The sequence below is a fragment of the Dendrobates tinctorius genome, unplaced genomic scaffold (assembly GCF_039654945.1).
Source record: "Dendrobates tinctorius isolate UK_male_01 unplaced genomic scaffold, ASM3965494v1 ptg000005l, whole genome shotgun sequence".
Taxonomy (NCBI): Eukaryota; Metazoa; Chordata; class Amphibia; order Anura; family Dendrobatidae; genus Dendrobates; species Dendrobates tinctorius.
The window spans coordinates 11,297,290-11,317,216 of record NW_027361673.1 but is presented as its reverse complement, the minus strand read 5'-3'; the positions used below and the strand labels follow the sequence as shown (position 1 = coordinate 11,317,216).

General features: G+C 46.2%; 1 protein-coding gene across 1 annotated transcript in view; it reads right to left on the bottom strand.

Moving 5' to 3' along the window:
• UBE2E1 (ubiquitin conjugating enzyme E2 E1) overlaps positions 1 to 17,667 on the bottom strand; it is a 52,998-nt gene extending 35,331 nt beyond the window's left edge. The window contains exons 1-2 of the mRNA XM_073568297.1: positions 17,383 to 17,667; positions 5,959 to 6,009 (exon numbers count right to left, since the gene is read on the bottom strand). Of these exons, the coding sequence (XP_073424398.1) occupies positions 5,959 to 6,009; positions 17,383 to 17,546 (215 nt within the window). The 5' untranslated portion in view covers positions 17,547 to 17,667. The remainder of the gene's footprint in view (positions 1 to 5,958; positions 6,010 to 17,382) is intronic.
• Between the last annotated feature and the right edge of the window lie 2,260 nt (positions 17,668 to 19,927).

Here is a 19,927-nt window from a genome sequence, read left to right as displayed (position 1 = left end):
GTTTGTATGTTCTCCCCTTGTTTGTGTGGGTTTCCTCCAGGTTCTAAGGTTTCCTCCCATACTCCAAAGACATACTGATAGGGAATCTAGATTGGACAGTAATGATAAGGTCAGTAAAGCCCTGTGGAATTAAGGGAGTACAATAAAATTCTACAATGTGATGTTTGGTGAACAGATATAAATGGCAGGCCAGAAGATCACTTTAGGATTTTTTGGATTTCCAAATAAAATTCCATGTAATGTTCTATCAGATAGTAACATGAGAGTTCTAGGTACACGCTCTTTCTTCTTCCTACATAATCAGTGGAACACAAGCAGTTAAGCACACAGCAAGCCTTACATTATGTAGGTAGGACACACAATTGTCAAACAGGTCATGAACTGCTGAGCTCACTAATAAAACACTTCTGTGCGCTTCTATCATCAGAAGCATGAAACCAACAATGGATTGTCAGAAGATCACAAGGCTGGGAGGAAGGGGCACGCTATGTGACCTAGCTAGCAAATAGGATTTAAAAAGGATGGAACAGTTATATTTTTTATTGTGAAGTTCACTGATCACCTTTATGAATGTGCTAACCTTTATGACACGTTATGGTAGGAGCAGAACCAAATGTACATTTCATTTACTAGGTTTTTTCTAATAAAAAAAAAGTGAAAAAAAAAATCAAGGAAATGGTAATTTTGCCAGCGAACCCCGCCAATTAGCTGTACAGTCCCTTCTTTTAGTCGATTGGTGGGGTCCCATTCACAATTAATAGTGGGGTTGGCTGATAGCTTTTCCTCCTAGCCTACCAATGTAAGTTAGTTATTTTTTATGTTCTCAAGATCAGGCACATCTTGTTTTTATCACAATTACGATTTGAAGAACTGAACATTTTTTTTCTAGTTTGGATATTTAAATAATTTCTACATCTTTTTTTCGTGATATGTGGGACTTACGGTAACTCCCATGTCATTTTTTCATACTTTTTATGGTATCAGGCTTTATCAGTGGGAAAATAAAGGAAACACATGTCTGTTTTTCACATTTTTTACAAAAAATTATGACCACTGAAATCATTTCTGTAACAACTATTTTTTATATGTATGAGGCAGGGCTATTAACAATTATTTGGATTGGACCAAGACCATTGGGGATCATTTCAACATTTAAATAGATTTTTTTTTAAATCTGATTTTACTTGTAACTGTAGCTGGTATATTAGACCCAGTTACAGTGGAAATGCAACCTCCTGGCTGCATACCAGAGCTGAGCGTGTCTCATAGGACCCAGCAGCTTCTGATCCCACCCTACAACCAGCAATCACATGACCACTTGGTCATAAGGAGGAAGCACCAGTAGCACTTTCTATTACTGTGTAACCAGAGCTTGTTTAGTGATGTTTAAACAGCGATCAAGGTGGTAGAACCATCTCTGCATTCTCTATGAGGAGCTTTTCCGTCTCCGACAGTTGGCTCATCCTCTCACAGCTGTATGATTGCGGGTAGCTGCACTACTCTACAGTGACGTTTCTGAATGTCACTGCAGAGTAGAACGTGGACTGCCTGGATGGCTAAACTCTATGGGTAGCCAGGAAGCTGTTAAAACAGCAAATAAGTTCTGACAACTCTTATGTGTATGGGCAACGTAATGACTGGACTTGATTGTAAGGGCTTATATTTCACTGGATGAGGATTGCGATTCAAAATATTCCTGACTTTGTTGTTAAGTGTTCACCCAATATATTAAAGAAAATATGCAATCCATTTAAAATTATTGCTGCATGTAAAGTTCTGCAGATTTGTTAAAAGCTCATTCATTTTGCTACTACAGTGATACACTGCAGATTTTCTAAATCCATATGTACAATATGAAGTACATCTACTATGTGTTTCAGTACATAAAGAGCATTTTTGTAAAGCTACAGTATTTTGCAATATACGGTCATAATGTTTCAACTCCTCACATGGTCTTGCTGTCATTCAAAAAGAATACTTAAAGAAGTCGCAGCAATTTTTCTGCCTAAATCCTGCTAATTATGAATGTGATGTACTGCAAGTGACATTACCATAGGGGATTCTGTGTGAAGCTCAAGTAGCTTTCTCACTGTAAGTCTCTGGAGCCTCATGTAGTTTCTCACAGACTTAAGGCCCCGTCACACATAGCAGTGATCTCGCTAGCGAGATCGCTGCTGAGTCACAATTTTTGTGACACAACAGCGATCTCACCAGCAAGATCGCTGTGTGTGACAGCGATCAGCGACCAGCCCCCCTGTCGGTATCGCTGATCGCTGCAGGAAAGGCCAAGACTTTTTTTTGGTCGCTGGTCTCCCGCTGGCCACCACGCATCGCTGCGTGTGACAGGCGGGAGACCAGCGATCTGCTGGTAACTAATGTACATATCAGGTATCCAAGGGACGTGCGTCCCTTAGATACCCGATGTGTACATTAGTTACCAGCGCGCTGATGCAGGGAGCTGGTAACTAACGCACACATCGGGTATCTAGGGACGCACATCCCTTGGATACCCGATGTGTACGTTAGTTACCAGCTTCCTGCATCAGCGCGCTGGTTACTAACGTGCACAGCGACACCGGGCGCTGGGCGTTGCTGTGCTGATCGCTGGTGAAGCTGTCTGTTTGACAGCTCACCAGCGATCACATAGCGATTCACCAGTGATCCTGACACATTGATATTGTTGTCAGGATCGCTGTTGAGTCGCTATGTGTGACTCCAGCCTTAGGCTACTTTTACAAATGCCGGGTTTTTTGCGGCCCGTTTTTAAGGGCCGTTTTTGCGGGCTGTATTGCCGTGATTTTTGCGGTCTCCCGCAATAACGGGTTGAAAAAAACCTTGTCGGATCACTGTTTTTCCATGTTGTAACAAATTGCAGGGATAAAAATGGCGATCCACAAATACGGTGTACCACAAAAACAAGCTACCGTTGTTTTGCGGTACCATTGATTTAAATGGAGGCCGCGACCGTGAGCCGTGAAGAATATCGAGCAAGCTCGATATTTTTTCATGGCCGTATATACGGCCCTCACGGCCATATGGGACACGGCGCTTGGATGTATTTTTTGCGGGCCGTTTCTGCGGCCCCATAGACATCTATTGAGGCCGCAAAAACACGGCAAGTGTAAAAGCAGACTAACACTGTAAAAGAAGTGCCGTCCCGCACAGTGTGCAGCCCAAAATCTGTCACGTGGTCCAGAAGAGAACCGGAGTTGCGCTGGAAAGGAACCTTATTACAGTTTAATACACTTGCACTACATTACATACATAATTAGGAGGGTTTAAAGTAGATTGAAGCGAACCTGTCAAACTTTTACAGCCCCAAACCATATATATGACTGTGTAGCCTTTTAAAAGACAAGCAAGTTTATCCCTTTATGATCCCAAAGTAATGCTCTAGCATCAAGAAATAGCATTCTGACGTTCTATGTATCTGCAAGTGCATTGGGGTGTGGCGATGCACTTACAGCTCCTCAGCCTCACACCGTGTTCCCTGCTCCGTATGGGAGCCAATGACCTATCAATCACCAGGGGAGAGTGTCGCTAGGCAGGGAGTACAGCTGTAAGTGCATCGTCACACCCCAATGCACTTGAAGCTACACATATATATATATATATATATATATATATATACACATATATATATATATATATATATATATATATATATATATACACACACACAGTATGACTTCAGAATGGGTCATGAATAAATCAACTTGATTATCTTTTAATGAGCTACACCAACATCCCCAAACCAATTATGACAGATTCCTTTTAAAATTTGTTTTTTTGCTTTTGTGGTCTGTACATCTGTGCAGCTTGTTAGTAGACACAGCTCTTGTTTACACCGTATTATAGACTTTTCTTCTAATCTCTTAAAACCTCTCAAATCATAAAATAAAATTACTTTCCCACAGGGGTCAGTTTTGGGCCCGCTTCTTTTTAACATATTTATTAATGACCTTGTAGGGGGCATAGAGAGTAGAATTTCAATATTTGCAGATGACACTAAACTCTGCAGGGTAATCAATACAGAGGAGGACAATTTTATATTACAGGAGGATTTATGTAAACTAGAAGCTTGGGCTGATAAATGGCAAATGAGCTTTAATGGGGATAAATGTGAGGTCATGCACTTGGGTAGAACGAACAAGATGTATAATTATGTGCTTAATTGTAAAACACTGGGCAAGACTGTCACTGAAAAAGACCTGGGTGTATGGGTGGACGACAAACTCACATTTAGTGGCCAGTGTCAGGCAGCTGCTGCAAAGGCAAATAAAATAATGGGATGCATTAAAAGAGGCATAGATGCTCAGGAGGAGAACATAATTTTACCTCTAGATAAGTCACTAGTGCGACCACACTTAGAATACTGTGTACAGTTCTAGTCTCCGGTGTATAAGAGAGACATAGCTGAACTGGAGCGGGTGCAGAGAAGAGCGACCAAGGTTATTAGGGAACTGAGGGGTCTGCAATACCAAGACAGGTTATTACACTTGGGGTTATTTAGTTTGGAAAATCGAAGGCTTAGGGGTGATCTTATTGCAATGTATAAATATCTGTGGGGACAGTACAAAGACCTTTCTAAAGATCTTTCTACTCTTAGGGCCCCGTCACACATAGCGACTCACCAGCGATCCCAACAACGATATGAACTTGTCAGGATTGCTGGTGAGTCGCTACATGATCACTGGTGAGCTGTCAAACAGGCAGCTTCACCAGCGATGCCGAGGGCCCGGCGTCGCTGTGTACGTTAGTTACCAGCGCGCTGATGCAGGGAGCTGGTAACTAAGGTACACATCGGGTTTCTAAGCACCGCGCGCTGCTTAGAAACCCTGCGTTTACCTTAGTTACCAGCGCGCTGATCGCTGGTCTCCCGCCTGTCGCACGCAGCGATGACTGCTGGCCAGCGTGAGACCAGTGATAAAAAAAAAAATGTCCTGGCCATTTCAGGACGATCAGCGATAACCGGCAAGGGGGCCGGTCGCTGGTCAGTGTCACACACAGCAATCTCGCTGGCGAGATCGCTGTTGCATCACAAAACTTGTGACTCAGCAGCGATCTCGCTAGCGAGATCGCTATGTGTGACGGGGGCTTTAGACCTGAGACGGGGACAAGGGGGCATCCTCTACGTCTGGAGGAAAGAAGGTTTAAGCATACTCACAGATGCGGATTCTTTACTGTAAGAGCAGTGAGACTATGGAACTCTCTGCCATATGACGTTGTAATGAATGATTCCCTACTAAAATTTAAGAAGGGACTGGATGCCTTTCTTGAAAAGTATAATATTACAGGGTATATACACTAGTTTCCTTACTATTGCGTTGATCCAGGGAGCTAGTCTGATTGCCGTATGGGTGCCACATGGGTTTTTTTTGCGTTCCTCTGGATCAACATGTTAGGACAAGTTAGGATAGGATATGGGTTGAACTAGATGGACTTAAAGTCTTCCTTCAACCTTAATAACTATGTTACTATGTTCACCTTATCAATATTCTTTAGAAATTTTCCTATAACTCTAATATTCAATATTTAGCTTCCCCGATTCTCCTACAGCCATACTGATCTTCCAGCTTTATGAATCAAATGCAAGCACTGCAGTGAACACTGACCCGCTGGGAGAACAGTAGGACAAAGACGGGAGGAATGGAACAGTGCGTTGCAAAAAAATAATAATTATACCTATGTATCATATACACACCCTGTATATTGCTATATATAAATACAAACACTAATACTATTATTATAGGTTGTGACAATAATTTAATGCACCCGAACAGCTGCAGGTCTAAATGATTTCATCCCACTCCGCACACGGTAGAAGGAAGAGGAACAATTCATCACCTTCTGGAGCAGCAGCGCTCTCTTGTCTTACCAGAAGCTGCTCTGCAAGCAGCAATGTCACACAGGACAATGTTATTTAGAGGGGGAAGAGTAATGGTCACAGCCACTAACCTGCAGTTGGGAGGAGGGTCCAGAGTGATATCTGCCAGTTCCTTCTGAATCCTGCACCAAAAATAAAAAAGGAACAGTTAGAATTGCCACCCTGACAGTGCCCCCTGCAGCTTGTGTGAGGGGGCTGCATTAGTCATTTACATATTGCACACAAGGTCTCATAGTCTGAAGACACCAGTGCACACAGAACCACATTGTGTGGTGGGGAGCCACCATCTAATGGTCTCTATTGTATATACCCTTGAGAAAGCGGCGTTGTGCCAGCAAAACGCGTGTTGGGGCGGACTTCTGGCCCTTGGATCACCCCTCCTATGCCCCTATTATTGTGGTAAGCCTCTTTTACATATTTTTGTGGCGTTTTTTGGTGGGAATGTAATTACCGGACCGCCAGCAGCACTATCTTTATCTACTGGCAACTCTGCCTTGGCTTCCTATACCTAACGATGGCATCTTTATAGGGGTGTCTCTCCCTTTTCTTGCCTGTACTGTCTTGGTGCATTATGGTTACTCTATTGTGTGATGCCTCATAAATGTATTTTTCTATTTAATAAAATTGATATACCATTTTTATACCATTATCACCTTGTACTCCTGGTTTCTCTGGTTCTAAAAGAGGCAGCTATGGATCACTGCACAAGAACCACTGCACTAAACAGCCATTTACTGTAGAATGTTCCTATGTACCCATCCTGCCAAATCCAGGTTTTCTTGGAAAAACACCAACAATCACCAGCACGAAGTGTGCAAGGCACAGGACACAATGTTTTGGCCACATATGGGCACTTATCAAGTCATAGATTAGTACAATCTCATACGGTAACGAGTGAGTCACGTCCTCCTGGGAGATCTGGGGTTAGATGATCACTAGTATTGTGAATTGCAGATCTTCCATTTAGCTTGTGTGTTTGTGTCCTATATTAGATGGATTTGGTTTTCTTTGATGTGAAAGAGGTTAACGACCCTTTCTATGTTGGTCAGAAACGTGTAGCTCCATTTTCAGCTGCTTCTGATCTGGTCATAACCTTTCCCTATAAAACCTGGCCAGACCCGCTCTGCCTTGCCAGTGAAAGCTATGCTTCCTAGCTCCTTGGAGACGATGGGCAGAATTGGAGACCGTTGTTGTTACTGGAGATTGTTGTGTGCTGTTTTTGGGTGAATGCTGTCCTCACTGTCCTATTCCCATTTGCTTGTTACATTTCTATCCTTCCCTATATACCTTTTTACCTTTAGTGAGTGTTTGTTGCTTTCTGTTATCCCAATTTTGTCTTTGCGTCTTATTTACCTTATATTTCTGTCCCGGGCCTCATGGGGTGGGGGAGGGGACAGATTAGGGTTTAACAGGAGCTTAGTAAGGTTGGAGACTTAGGGCACCGCTACACGTATCAATGTCCCAGCGATCCCACCAACGATCCAACATGGATGGGATCGCTGGGACAGTTAGCTGATCGCTGGTGAGCTGTCACATAGAGAGCCCCTCTAGCGATCAGGACCAGCGAGCAAGCTGGTATCCAAGGTAAACAGCGGGTAAGGCCTCTTTCACACTTCCGTTTTTTACAATCAGTCAAAATCAGCCAGGTTTTGAAAAAAACGGATCCGCAATTTTTTTTTTGGCGGATCCGTTTTTTTCCCCATTGACTTTCATTATAGGCGGATCTTGACGGATTGCCGTCCGTTGCATCCGTTTTTCTCTCTCTCTCCAAAAACGGATCCTGTGGCATCCGTTCACATCAGTTTAGAACGGATCCGCTTGTCCGCCTTTTTGGTGGATTTTAACTGACACAAAAAACTGAAGTGTGAAAGAGGCCTAACTGAGAGCCGCGCGGCTCTTAGATACCCGCTGTTTACATTGGAAACGAGCTCCCAGCGTCGCTGATCGCTGGTCTCTCGCTGCCACACGCAACGATGCGCGCTGGCCAGCGGGAGACCAACGATCAAAAAACGTCCCAGGATGTTCGATCGTGATCAGCGATACCCAGCAGGGGGGCCGGACGCTGATCCATGTCACACACAGCAATATCGCTGGCGAGATCGCTGTGGCGTCACAAAATCAGCGATATCGCTATGTGTGACGGGGCCTTTAGGCCTCTCTGCCTTCAAGAGTACACCTGGGACAGGGAAAGTTAGGGTCCCAGCTCAGGGACAGTTTGAGGCCCCCTTCCTTACAGAAGACCGTCACAGCATGACACATACACAGAGCTACATATCATTGGACATGGATGGGCCATACCTTCTTCCTCCTCCCCCTTGGTCCCACCTCCATCACCATGGAAATACTAAACAAACTGATTTATATGAAAATCCTTTGACCAACAGAAAATCTAAAATGTATGGCTTACTTACAGGGGCTGTCCAACAGAACAGCTCTGTACACTGTGTATTGACCTCAGATCTTTCCTATATTCAATTACTTGCTAATTCATGTCACCTGCATCTCAAAAACCTCTCCAGAATTCAATGTTTACTTACCTTTGACTCTGAAAAAACCTTGCTTTTGCTCTTATTCATTCCCGTCTGGACTACTGCAACTCTTTACTGATCGGTCTACATATTACCAAACTTTCTTCTCTACAATCCATCCTGAATGCAGCAGCCAGGATCATATTCCTGTTCAACTGCTGCACTGATGCCTCCACCTTCTTCCAGTCATTGCACTGGTTGCCCAACCACTACAGATTACAATACAAACGTCTCTCTCTCACTTGCAAAGCTCTCCACAGTTCAGCACCACCCTTCATCTCCTCCCTGATCTCTGTATACCACCCTACCCGTTCCCTCCGTTCTGCTAATGATCTAAGACTAACAATAATCTGAACCTCCCACTCTTATCTCTAAAACGTCTCTTGTGCTGCAAAAGTTCTTTAACATACACTACCCCGAAAAATCGATTAATTCCCCAAATCCAGTTTTAGTCATGGACTAAAAAATATTTCTTAAGACTGGCCCACCACCTCAGTAATCTAACTATTCCAGTTTTGCCCTTCCTAAATTTTCCTCAGTATCTGGTCCCTCATAGGATCTGATTACACAGCCGCCATGCACTTATTAGCCCTCTGTGTCTGTACTTGTATAGAGACTGGTTGGTGACTAGTTCATGCAGCGTTACGTGCAGACCCTATTTATTATACCGATGGCTGGATCATACACAGCAAGCATATTTCACCACTTACGTTTTGTGTCCCCCTTATTTCCTCATAGATTGTAAGTAGTGATGAACGAGTATACTTGTTGCTCGGGTTTTTACAAGCATGGTCTGGTGACCAAGTATTTTGGCGTGCTCGGAGATTTAGTGTTTGTTGACGCAGCTGCATGATTTGCGTCTGCTGGACAGCCTGAATACATGTGGGGATTGCCTGTTTGTTAGGGAATTCCCACATGTATTCAGGCTGTCCAGCAGCCGTAAATCATGCAGCTGCGTCAACAAACACTAAATCTCCGAGCACGCCAAAATACTCGGAGACCACCCGAGCATGCTCGGACAAACCCGAGCAATGAGTATACTCGCTCATCGCTAATTGTAAGTAGTGATGAGCGAGTATACTCGTTGCTCGGGTGGTCTCTGAGTATTTAGAAGTGCTCCGAGATTTCATTTCTGTTGCCGCAGCTGCATAATTTACAGCTACTTGACAGCCTGAATACATGTAGGAACTCCCTAACACACAAGCATTCTTCACATGTATTCAGTCTGTCATGTAGCCGCAAATCATGCAGCTGCGGCGACAGGAACTAAATCTCCGAGCCCTTCCAAATAATCGGAGATCCCCCAAGCATGCTCGGGAAAACCCGAGCAACGAGCATACTCGCTCATCACTAATTGTAAGATTTATAGCAGAGTTTTTCTGTTATGTCTTTTTTGTCTGTACAAGTCCCCTCTGTAATGTAAAGTGCTGCGGAACATGTTGGTGCTATAGAAATAAAATTAATAATTATTAGTTAGCGGGAATTGCAGATTAACTCCTATTAAAAGGAGATAGTACTGAACAATCCCATTAAGGAGACGAGGCGGACTCTGATAATATACAAAAGATACTAAAAAGACAAAAAAACGGGAGTATCAAAAATGCAAACACATGTAAAAAATACAAAACCACTAGTAACCTACGCCTACGTTCCCAGTCCCACGATGAGATTTTTGAGTGAGTTTTTTACTTTGCGGATTTAAAATAAAATGCAAGTAACCTATTTTACTTAATGGGTTTAGAAAATCTGCAACATCAAATACTCATCATGAGAACGTAGCCTTATGGTGGGTTCACACAGAACATACCTGGAATTTCCACAACAAAAGGTCAAAACAAATGTTAAAAGGCACAGCGTCTGTTGTGGAAATGGCAGGTTTCACTCATTGCTATACAGGGACAGATCTTCTAAATTAGGCATTATAATCACTAGCAAAATCCACAAGTGGAATTTTTTAAACTTTTCTACTGGAATCACACAAGCAGTGGTCCCCATCATTCCAGGGAGGGTATACATACCCCCCGAGCTGCACTACAATCTGTTTTCCTCCTGTGGATCATATCCCCTGCCCAGTAAAGGCTGCTGCCTGCAATGTTCAATAATGTAACTTGTTAAAGGGACTATTATTCAATATGGGAGTCGCATCAAGCAGATTTCCGCTACAATTCTGGGCCAATTGCCAGATAATGGTTTTAGTCTTGCAGCTTGTATGGTCAAACTTTAGAAATGATTCAGGAGCCGGTTTAGAGCCAAATTAAACACAAGTTGTGGGAAAGCTGAAGAAATATTGAATGAACTGTAATGAGGGTTTATCGAGGTTTCCAAAGGTCCCTTCTCACGTATCTCCACACATGGCACAAACACCAATCATTGATCCTCATGTCAGAAACTTGTCAGGACGCATAGAAAGTAGATATATTGTGAAGTCCTGGGCCACAGAAATAAAAATTATTATATATGGAGAAACCTGGGAAGTAAAGGAGCTCCAGACTGGGACATGCTGGCAGTCAGGTGCCCAGAACCAGTTCCTAGGTTCATCGTCTACCTAGCTCCTGGGATCGGGCCAGTGTTGCCATACAGAGCAGATATTTGAGAAGATCTCCTGACAATCTAAAGGCCCCGTCACACATAGCGACTCACCAGTGATCCCGACAATGATATGAACTTGTCAGGATCGCTGGTGTGTCGCTACGATTGCTGGTGAGCTGCCAAACAGGCAGCTTCACCAGCGATCAGCACCAGCAACGCCGAGCGGGCGCGCCGCTGTGTACCTTAGTTACCAGCGCGCAGGTGCAGGGAGCTGGTAACCAAGGTAAACATCGGGTTTCTAAGTGCCGCGCGGCGCTTAGAAACCCGCTGTTTACCTTGGTTACCAGCTCCAGGTCGCTGGTCTCCCGCCTGTCACACGCAGCGAAGCGTGCTGGCCAGCGGGAGACCAACGATCAAAAAAATGTCCAGAGCTTTCCACAACGATCAGCGATACCTGGCAGGGGGGCCGGTCGCTGGTCAGTGTCACACACAGCGATCTCGCTGGTGAGATCGCTGTGGTGTCACAAAACTTGTGACTCAGCAGCGATCTCGCCAGCGAGATCGCTGTGTGTGTGACGGGGGCTTAACGAGTGGAAAGGGTTCAAGGTGGAAAGTGACGGTCAGACACTTATCCTTCTCCCCAAGTGTCAGTACTGAGTAAGGAGCTGGAGCAGTGACAACATGCAATCTAAAGTATATGGTATAACTACAACTAAAGCTACTGTACAGTATGTAGGGGCTGCATCCGGGTACTGCAGATCAACGTCTATACAAGGGGTTAGTCCTGGACAACCCCTTTGGAGTCAGTCTCTGCTCCTTAATGTTCTTCATTTGGATGACTGACACGAAGTCCAACAAAGTGTCTGCCAAACGATCACCAAGTGACTGGCTACATTTCCTAAAAGTTTGCCAAACATTTACAGAATGCGAGCGACTCGTCTTGACAGCTCTCTGCACACGCTTTGTGTGAGAACTGAAAGGGGTTGTTCATTCTGATGATCTATCCACAGGTTGTGTCATCAATATCAGATCAGTGACCGTCCAACACCCCCACCGCCAATCGGCTATTATTTACCCCCGAGGGCCGCAGTCCTGGAGTAATGTCTTCTTTTTTAGTGGTTTTAGTATTTACGCCGTAACCTCTATATGTTTTGTGCCACTTTTTAAGAGGTCTTTCTTTTTCCCTCAACAACTTTGCACATCCAGATGTTTTAGATCTATGGATCTATAAAATCTGACTTTCATCAAATGACACTTTTTTTTTTATTTAAACATCTCAATCCGGTCCCTCTCTGGAGTAAGGTGTCTGGCTGAAAAGTCGCAAAAAACAGTTAATAAAAATAAAGAGCATCTCAGATTTTTCTCTAAATTCATAAATCATGTGCGTCAGTTTAAGGCATTTCGCACAAGAAAAGTTAGCGAACACCACAAGAAAAAAAATAAAAAAGGACTTCAGCAATTCGCAAATGATGAATCGACCCTTAGAATAAAGATGCAAAGCGCAGATCTGTAGTCGCTGGTACCTGAGTGGAAATCGAAAGACCAGGAGCTGAGCTGCAGTACCCGGGACAGTGACTGGACCCGGAAAGTGTTTCCATCCTCTAGCCACCATTGCGGTCAACTGACCGGGGAGTGGGTGTGGGAATTGGTGGGGGTTCTGGGTGTTAGACCCCACAGACATCCTATGGATAGGTAATCAATCAGTTGTGACCAGACAAAGAGGACCAATCACCAGGACTAGAGTGGACAGTTTTCGCTCTTATTTTATTCCCATTTCTCCTCTGAGTGATGGGGTTTTATTAATCGTCCATAAAGTTCCAGAAATATCGATCTTTTTATTTAGTGCCAATTTGGTCTTTTCCAAGGGGGCGTCGCTTAGTGTAATAATGCAGAGCAGACTAAAGACACACCCCAGAGAAAGCTGTAAGCCACACCCCCTTGTCAAAACAAAATTAACACTAAATAAAAGGTCCATATCCGTGGAACTGTATTGCGTATATTAAAGGGGTGTACACTACAAGGACAACCCCTTCTTATACTCCATGCTTGGCCTCGATAGAATAGAAAAGCCTATATATACTTACCTCCAGTGCTGGTGTGGTTACCCCGGTGTCCGCACTCGCAGTCCCGGGGCTTTTGTGTGGTTTCATGATACATGGTGCCCGGCACACAATCAGCGCTGGCGTCACGGTTTCCGCCTTCTTACGAACTTGAACATGAAGAGGAAGTCAGAGATCAGCTGTGGCCCGGACCTCCTCTTCATGTTCAACTTGTCCAAAAGCGGAGACAGAGACGCCAACGCTGATTGGGCGCCTGGGCCACATGTCACAACAACTGCACGGGAGCCCCGGAGAGAGCGAGTGCCAACACTCCAGGAATGGCGCAGACACAGGAGGTGAGCACAGGCTTTTCTAGTTTATTGGAGCCAAGCGTGGTTAATGAGATGGGGCTGTCCAAGTAGTGGACAACTTCTTTAAGAAACATCAACAATCGGCATACTGCTGCCAACTTTTGTCCTGATTTTTAATGCATAATAAAATGAATATTTGCATTTCACATAAAATAATCCTTTTTCCCCAGATCAGAAATGTGCCATTCCCCTGTTATTCCCGCTGGAAACGTGTAAATCTATTGATGACTGCTTCTATCTCCACCCTGATTGCTCTGCTTTGGCTTTTGATTGACTGTTCTGGCTTCATAGAGTCAGAGAAGGACGTAGATAAATGGAAAACAAGCAGATGGAAGATGTACTAAATGACTGGCCCCACCATGATGTACAGAGTGCCTGGTGTTTTGTGTTTACTTGGTGTGAACGGCCATCCTGTGCTGACAGAGTCCCTATAACTAATTGTTGTCTTCCTCTACAGTCTGACATTAACCAATACTTTGTTGAAAATTTTAGACTCTGGAGACGCGTCCCTTTCACAACTCAATGCTAACACCAATTTGTCAATTTCTTCAGACATTCCCAAGAAGAATAACAGAGGTATGGCGCATTGCCGAGCATGAGAAAAAAATATATGTTTACTAAAATACACATCTGGACAGCCAAAAAGTCCCCTATAAAAGGGACCTGTATCTAGTCAAAGCTGACCAGTTTTTGCTCTTATTTTATTCCTGGTGCTCCGGAAGGTTTAGGGTTTGTTTTTTATAAATCCTCCATACGGTTGGCCTTTTTATAAATAGCTAATTTTATGTTCTTTTCAAAGAGGGCATAGCTCACAGGGTAATCAGCGCAGTCTAGAACACACCCAGATGCTGCCAAGCCATGAATGCGAGTGTCTGCCCCCAGCGTCAGAAGACACGCCCAGTTGACCTGCAAGCAGAGTCTTCACATAATGCTCTGCAAAAGCAACAAATGTGAAAGAGCAACGCAGCTGAAAACAACAGAGCGGCAGAAACGGGAAAGCTCAGGGATGTTTTCAAAGTACATAACTAGTTATTTGAGAGCTAGTGACCCTTCTATTTAAACAGGTTGTTTGGTATTCTGATAAAAGTCTGAAGTCACTCTTTTGTAACTGCAGACTTTAATCCTGACAGTGTGCATGCTGTCAGGATTCGTCGGTGTAGCGGGTTAGGACGAGCAGTCACGTGACCATAAGTAGGCAATCTGCATACTTACAGTCACATTCCGACTAGACCGTGAAATGAAATGGAATAAGCGAGCTGAGCGCATGTAGCTGTCATGTGACCGCCCGCTCTCACTAGCTATACTGTTGAATCCTGACAGCGAGCATAATGCACAGTACCAGGATTCAGATTTCTGCAGTCGCGCAGATTGTACACTTTTATCAGAAGACCGGACAGCCCCTTTAAGTGAGAGTTCCCCCAAGCTAAAAGAAGGGGATGTCTGTAGAGGACGGCGCATTTCATTTTTTAATCTAATAACAACGAGCAACATTTAGATCAAATGAACTTTACTGGAAAAGTGGAGCGACGCACATTGGAATAATGGCGCAGATGACGCATTCATGAAAGATCTGCACTGGATTTAACCTTCTTCTGTGCAATAAATTTAAAATAAAGGATGCAGGAAGGGTCTGCGCGGCACATGGTGGGCTCACCCGCTTCATCATTTCCATGAGGATATCGCTCAGTGGTTGTTTACAGCTCATTATTCCAAAATTACCCTCATTTTCTATATACAAGCATGTAAAGTCTTCAGCTCCTCTGACAGAGGGGTCACACTTCCAGACGGAGGTCACAGACCCCGGACAGCAGTAATCAGGGGAGGATCAGCGTCAATTATTTTAATGAAAAGATTCTTCATCTGTATCATGCAGAATCTCGCAGTGCGCAGAGCAGAGCCGGACGAGGGACCCTCGCACCAGTTTTATTTTATAATTGGCCCGGGAATGAGAACATCTAAAAGAGAGTGTAAAAGGAGCAATGGATTTGTGAACTACTACGTCCTAAGACTGGTGCGGCCCTGTTACGATCGTCTTGTAGGATGTTCACGGTCCTCATCTACACATGGACAATATCACTAACAGGTGAGAACTGGATCCCGGCTGGATACGAGACTGTATATTCAGCATTGCATATCCTATCGGTAAGGCCCCAAACACATTTGATATCAGTGTGATACAGTCTAATGTGCACGTGGGTCCCCAACAGATGGGGTCAGGAGAGGGTATGCCGCTGTTAGACAATTCTAGTAGGTGGTCTCACACAGAACACAGGCGCACCGACGCTAGGGACGCATGCCTTTGGACCAATGTATCCCATCCACACAGAGCTGCACATGTCTACCGGGGTTCCCCATCAGATCTGCGCTCCACTCATTCTCCATGGGACTAAGGAGATGGTGGAGTGCAGCACTTGGCTGTTCCTGACAGTCCCATAGACAATGATCAGAGCAGTTGTGTGCACATCTCACCACCGCTCAGAGGGGGCATTTCAGAGCCCCTACCCTAAGGAGAATCATCTACAGATGAGAATAGTCCTTCACAATGCGCTACATTTATCTGTGGTGTGCGCCAAAGTCTTAGTGTAACGTAAAGCGACCATGATTGTATCTGACTGCTCGATGCTTTTGGGCACTGCCTGGCCTGCTGTCATGTCACCTACTGCAGACCACAAGGACATCACAGCTCCCCGAGATGCTATAACGCTGGCGCCTCCCTTTAGGAAACCCATACGAGGGGAGACCGGAAATAGATGAGGTCGGTAAAGGTCCCTGTTGGTAAAACGCCTCTACTACCATCATGGCACCTACTAGATGAGCCCGTGTTTGCGATCACAGGATTGAGCCATTATATGGAAGCATCTGCCACCTCCGATAACCACCACATGCCCCACAGACAGATTGTGGCCAATCTCAGGAACGGCAGACAGAAACCTGTGCAATCAGTGTCTGCTGGGTGTGACGCCAGACAGCAATGCCCTTTACTACACCCGTTACATCATTATTACTCCACTAGTACATGATCACCCCATTATATAATTACCCCACTACTACACGATTATCACCCCATTATACCATTATTTCATTGTCCCCATTACCCGATTATCACAATATATCATTGTCCCCCCACTATTACACCATTATCACCCCAATATACCATTATTCCCCCCCACTATTACACCATTATCACCCTTTTACACCCTTATCCCCTCAATATTACACCATTATCACTCTATTATACCATTATCACCCCCTTATCCTCCCACCATTACCACCCAATTATACCCTTATCCTCCCACCATTACACCATTATCACCCCATTATACCCTTATCCTCCCACCATTACACCATTATCACCCCATTATACCCTTATCCTCCCACCATTACACCATTATCACCCCATTATACCACTGTCCCCCATTCTATCCCCTCAGTATTCCCTGGTCGTCCCCACATCCCACTGACGATTATTGCTAGCAGTGTGGTCGGCAGATGCATTGTCTGCCTGGATAATAATCCCCCACACTGGCATAGACCCAGCACATGGGGGCACAGTATAGCTCTTGTCCCCCTCACACACCTCAGGGGGCACGTCATGGCCGCCGCAGCCCTCGTTACCCTCCCCCCCGCTCTATTCCAGACCCCACCAAAGCTGCAGGTCTTTTGGGGCCCCCCAGCGTGGAGACCCCCTATAAAACACCGCTCAGAGTCACACAGTCACCCTAAAAAGCTAACATGCAAATGAGGCGTCGTGGGTGGCACCCGGGAATGCAAATGACCGCACCACCCCTTCCTTGCCGGGTGAGGGGGGAGAAAGGGTTAACAAGGATTGTTGACGATAAAGCGAGACTTAAAGGGGCTGCACTTTCTCCTCCGGTGATAGTAACGAGGCGCAGATCCGGGGCCATTGTCCCTGGGCGACGTGTGGCCGAGGAGCGCTGTGCCTTTGTTAGCAGGAGGTTCCCCAGTGCGGCCTGGCACCATCACCCGCTGCCAGCCAGTGCCGAGCATGGAGGCTGCCGCAGCCTTACCTCTTGGCGCTGGTGGACAGGAGTTTGGAGTTCTTGCTCATGCTGACTTTGCTGTCCTTCTTCCTGGCGCTGTGGTGCTGGCTGGCCGGCTCCCGGTCTATGTGCTGGCTGGAGGCGTTGGAGGAAGAGGAGCTGGTGCTGGCCCTGGAATCGTCATCCGACATAGCGAGATCACACACAGCAGCCTGCAGCGAGGAGGAGGAGGAGGAGGGCGACCAGATGTAATATCCTCCCCCCACCCCAAACACCACAGTGTGCTAATAACGGCGGCCAGTGCGGCCCCCCGCCGGCTCCTCAGCACTGGGGTCTGCAGAGATACCCGGAATATGCACCGGTCACCTCTGTATGGGGGGGGCACATACTAATCACTAATACCCGGAATATGCACCGATCACCTCTGTATGGGGGGGGCACATACTAATCACTAATACCCGGAATATGCACCGGTCACCTCCGTATGGGGGGGGGGGCACATACTAATCACTAATACCCGGAATATGCACCGGTCACCTCCGTATGGGGGGGGGGCACATACTAATCACTAATACCCGGAATATGCACCGGTCACCTCCGTATGGGGGGGGGCACATACTAATCACTAATACCCGGAATATGCACCGGTCACCTCTGTATGGGGGGGGCACATACTAATCACTAATACCCGGAATATGCACCGGTCACCTCCGTATGGGGGGGGGGCACATACTAATCACTAATACCCGGAATATGCACCGGTCACCTCCGTATGGGGGGGGGGGCACATACTAATCACTAATACCCGGAATATGCACCGGTCACCTCCGTATGGGGGGGGGGCACATACTAATCACTAATACCCGGAATATGCACCGGTCACCTCCGTATGGGGGGGGGCACATACTAATCACTAATACCCGGAATATGCACCGGTCACCTCTGTATGGGGGGGGCACATACTAATCACTAATACCCGGAATATGCACCGGTCACCTCTGTATGGGGGGGGGGCACATACTAATCACTAATACCCGGAATATGCACCGGTCACCTCCGTATGGGGGGGGCACATACTAATCACTAATACCCGGAATATGCACCGGTCACCTCTGTATGGGGGGGGCACATACTAATCACTAATACCCGGAATATGCACCGGTCACCTCTGTATGGGGGGGGGCACATACTAATCACTAATACCCGGAATATGCACCGGTCACCTCCGTATGGGGGGGGGCACATACTAATCACTAATACCCGGAATATGCACCGGTCACCTCCGTATGGGGGGGGGCACATACTAATCACTAATACCCGGAATATGCACCGGTCACCTCTGTATGGGGGGGGCACATACTAATCACTAATACCCGGAATATGCACCGGTCACCTCCGTATGGGGGGGGGCACATACTAATCACTAATACCCGGAATATGCACCGGTCACCTCTGTATGGGGGGGGGGGGCACATACTAATCACTAATACCCGGAATATGCACCGGTCACCTCTGTATGGGGGGGGGGGGCACATACTAATCACTAATACCCGGAATATGCACCGGTCACCTCTGTATGGGGGGGGCACATACTAATCACTAATACCCGGAATATGCACCGGTCACCTCTGTATGGGGGGGGCACATACTAATCACTAATACCCGGAATATGCACCGGTCACCTCCGTATGGGGGGGGCACATACTAATCACTAATACCCGGAATATGCACCGGTCACCTCTGGGGGGGGCACATACTAATCACTAATAAATACCCGGAATATGCACCGGTCACCTCTGCATGGGGGGGGCACATATTAATCACTAATAAATACCCATAATATGCACCAGTCGCCTCTGCATGGGGTGCAGTGCTGGAGGGGGCACATACTAATCACTAATACCTGGAATATGCACCGGTCACCTCTGTATGGGGGGGGCACATACTAATCACTAATACCCGGAATATGCACCGGTCACCTCTGTATGGGGGGGCACATACTAATCACTAATACCCGGAATATGCACCGGTCACCTCTGTATGGGGGGGGGGGGCACATACTAATCACTAACACCCGGAATATGCACCGGTCACCTCTGTATGGGGGGGGGCACATACTAATCACTAATACCCGGAATATGCACCGTCACCTCCGTATGGGGGGGGCACATACTAATCACTAATACCCGGAATATGCACCGGTCACCTCCGTATGGGGGGGGCACATACTAATCACTAATACCCGGAATATGCACCGGTCACCTCCGTATGGGGGGGGGCACATACTAATCACTAATACCCGGAATATGCACCGGTCACCTCTGTATGGGGGGGGGGGGCGGCACATACTAATCACTAATACCCGGAATATGCACCGGTCACCTCCGTATGGGGGGGGCACATACTAATCACTAATACCCAGAATATGCACCGGTCACCTCTGTATGGGGGGGGCACATACTAATCACTAATACCCGGAATATGCACCGGTCACCTCCGTATGGGGGGGGCACATACTAATCACTAATACCCGGAATATGCACCGGTCACCTCTGTATGGGGGGGGCACATA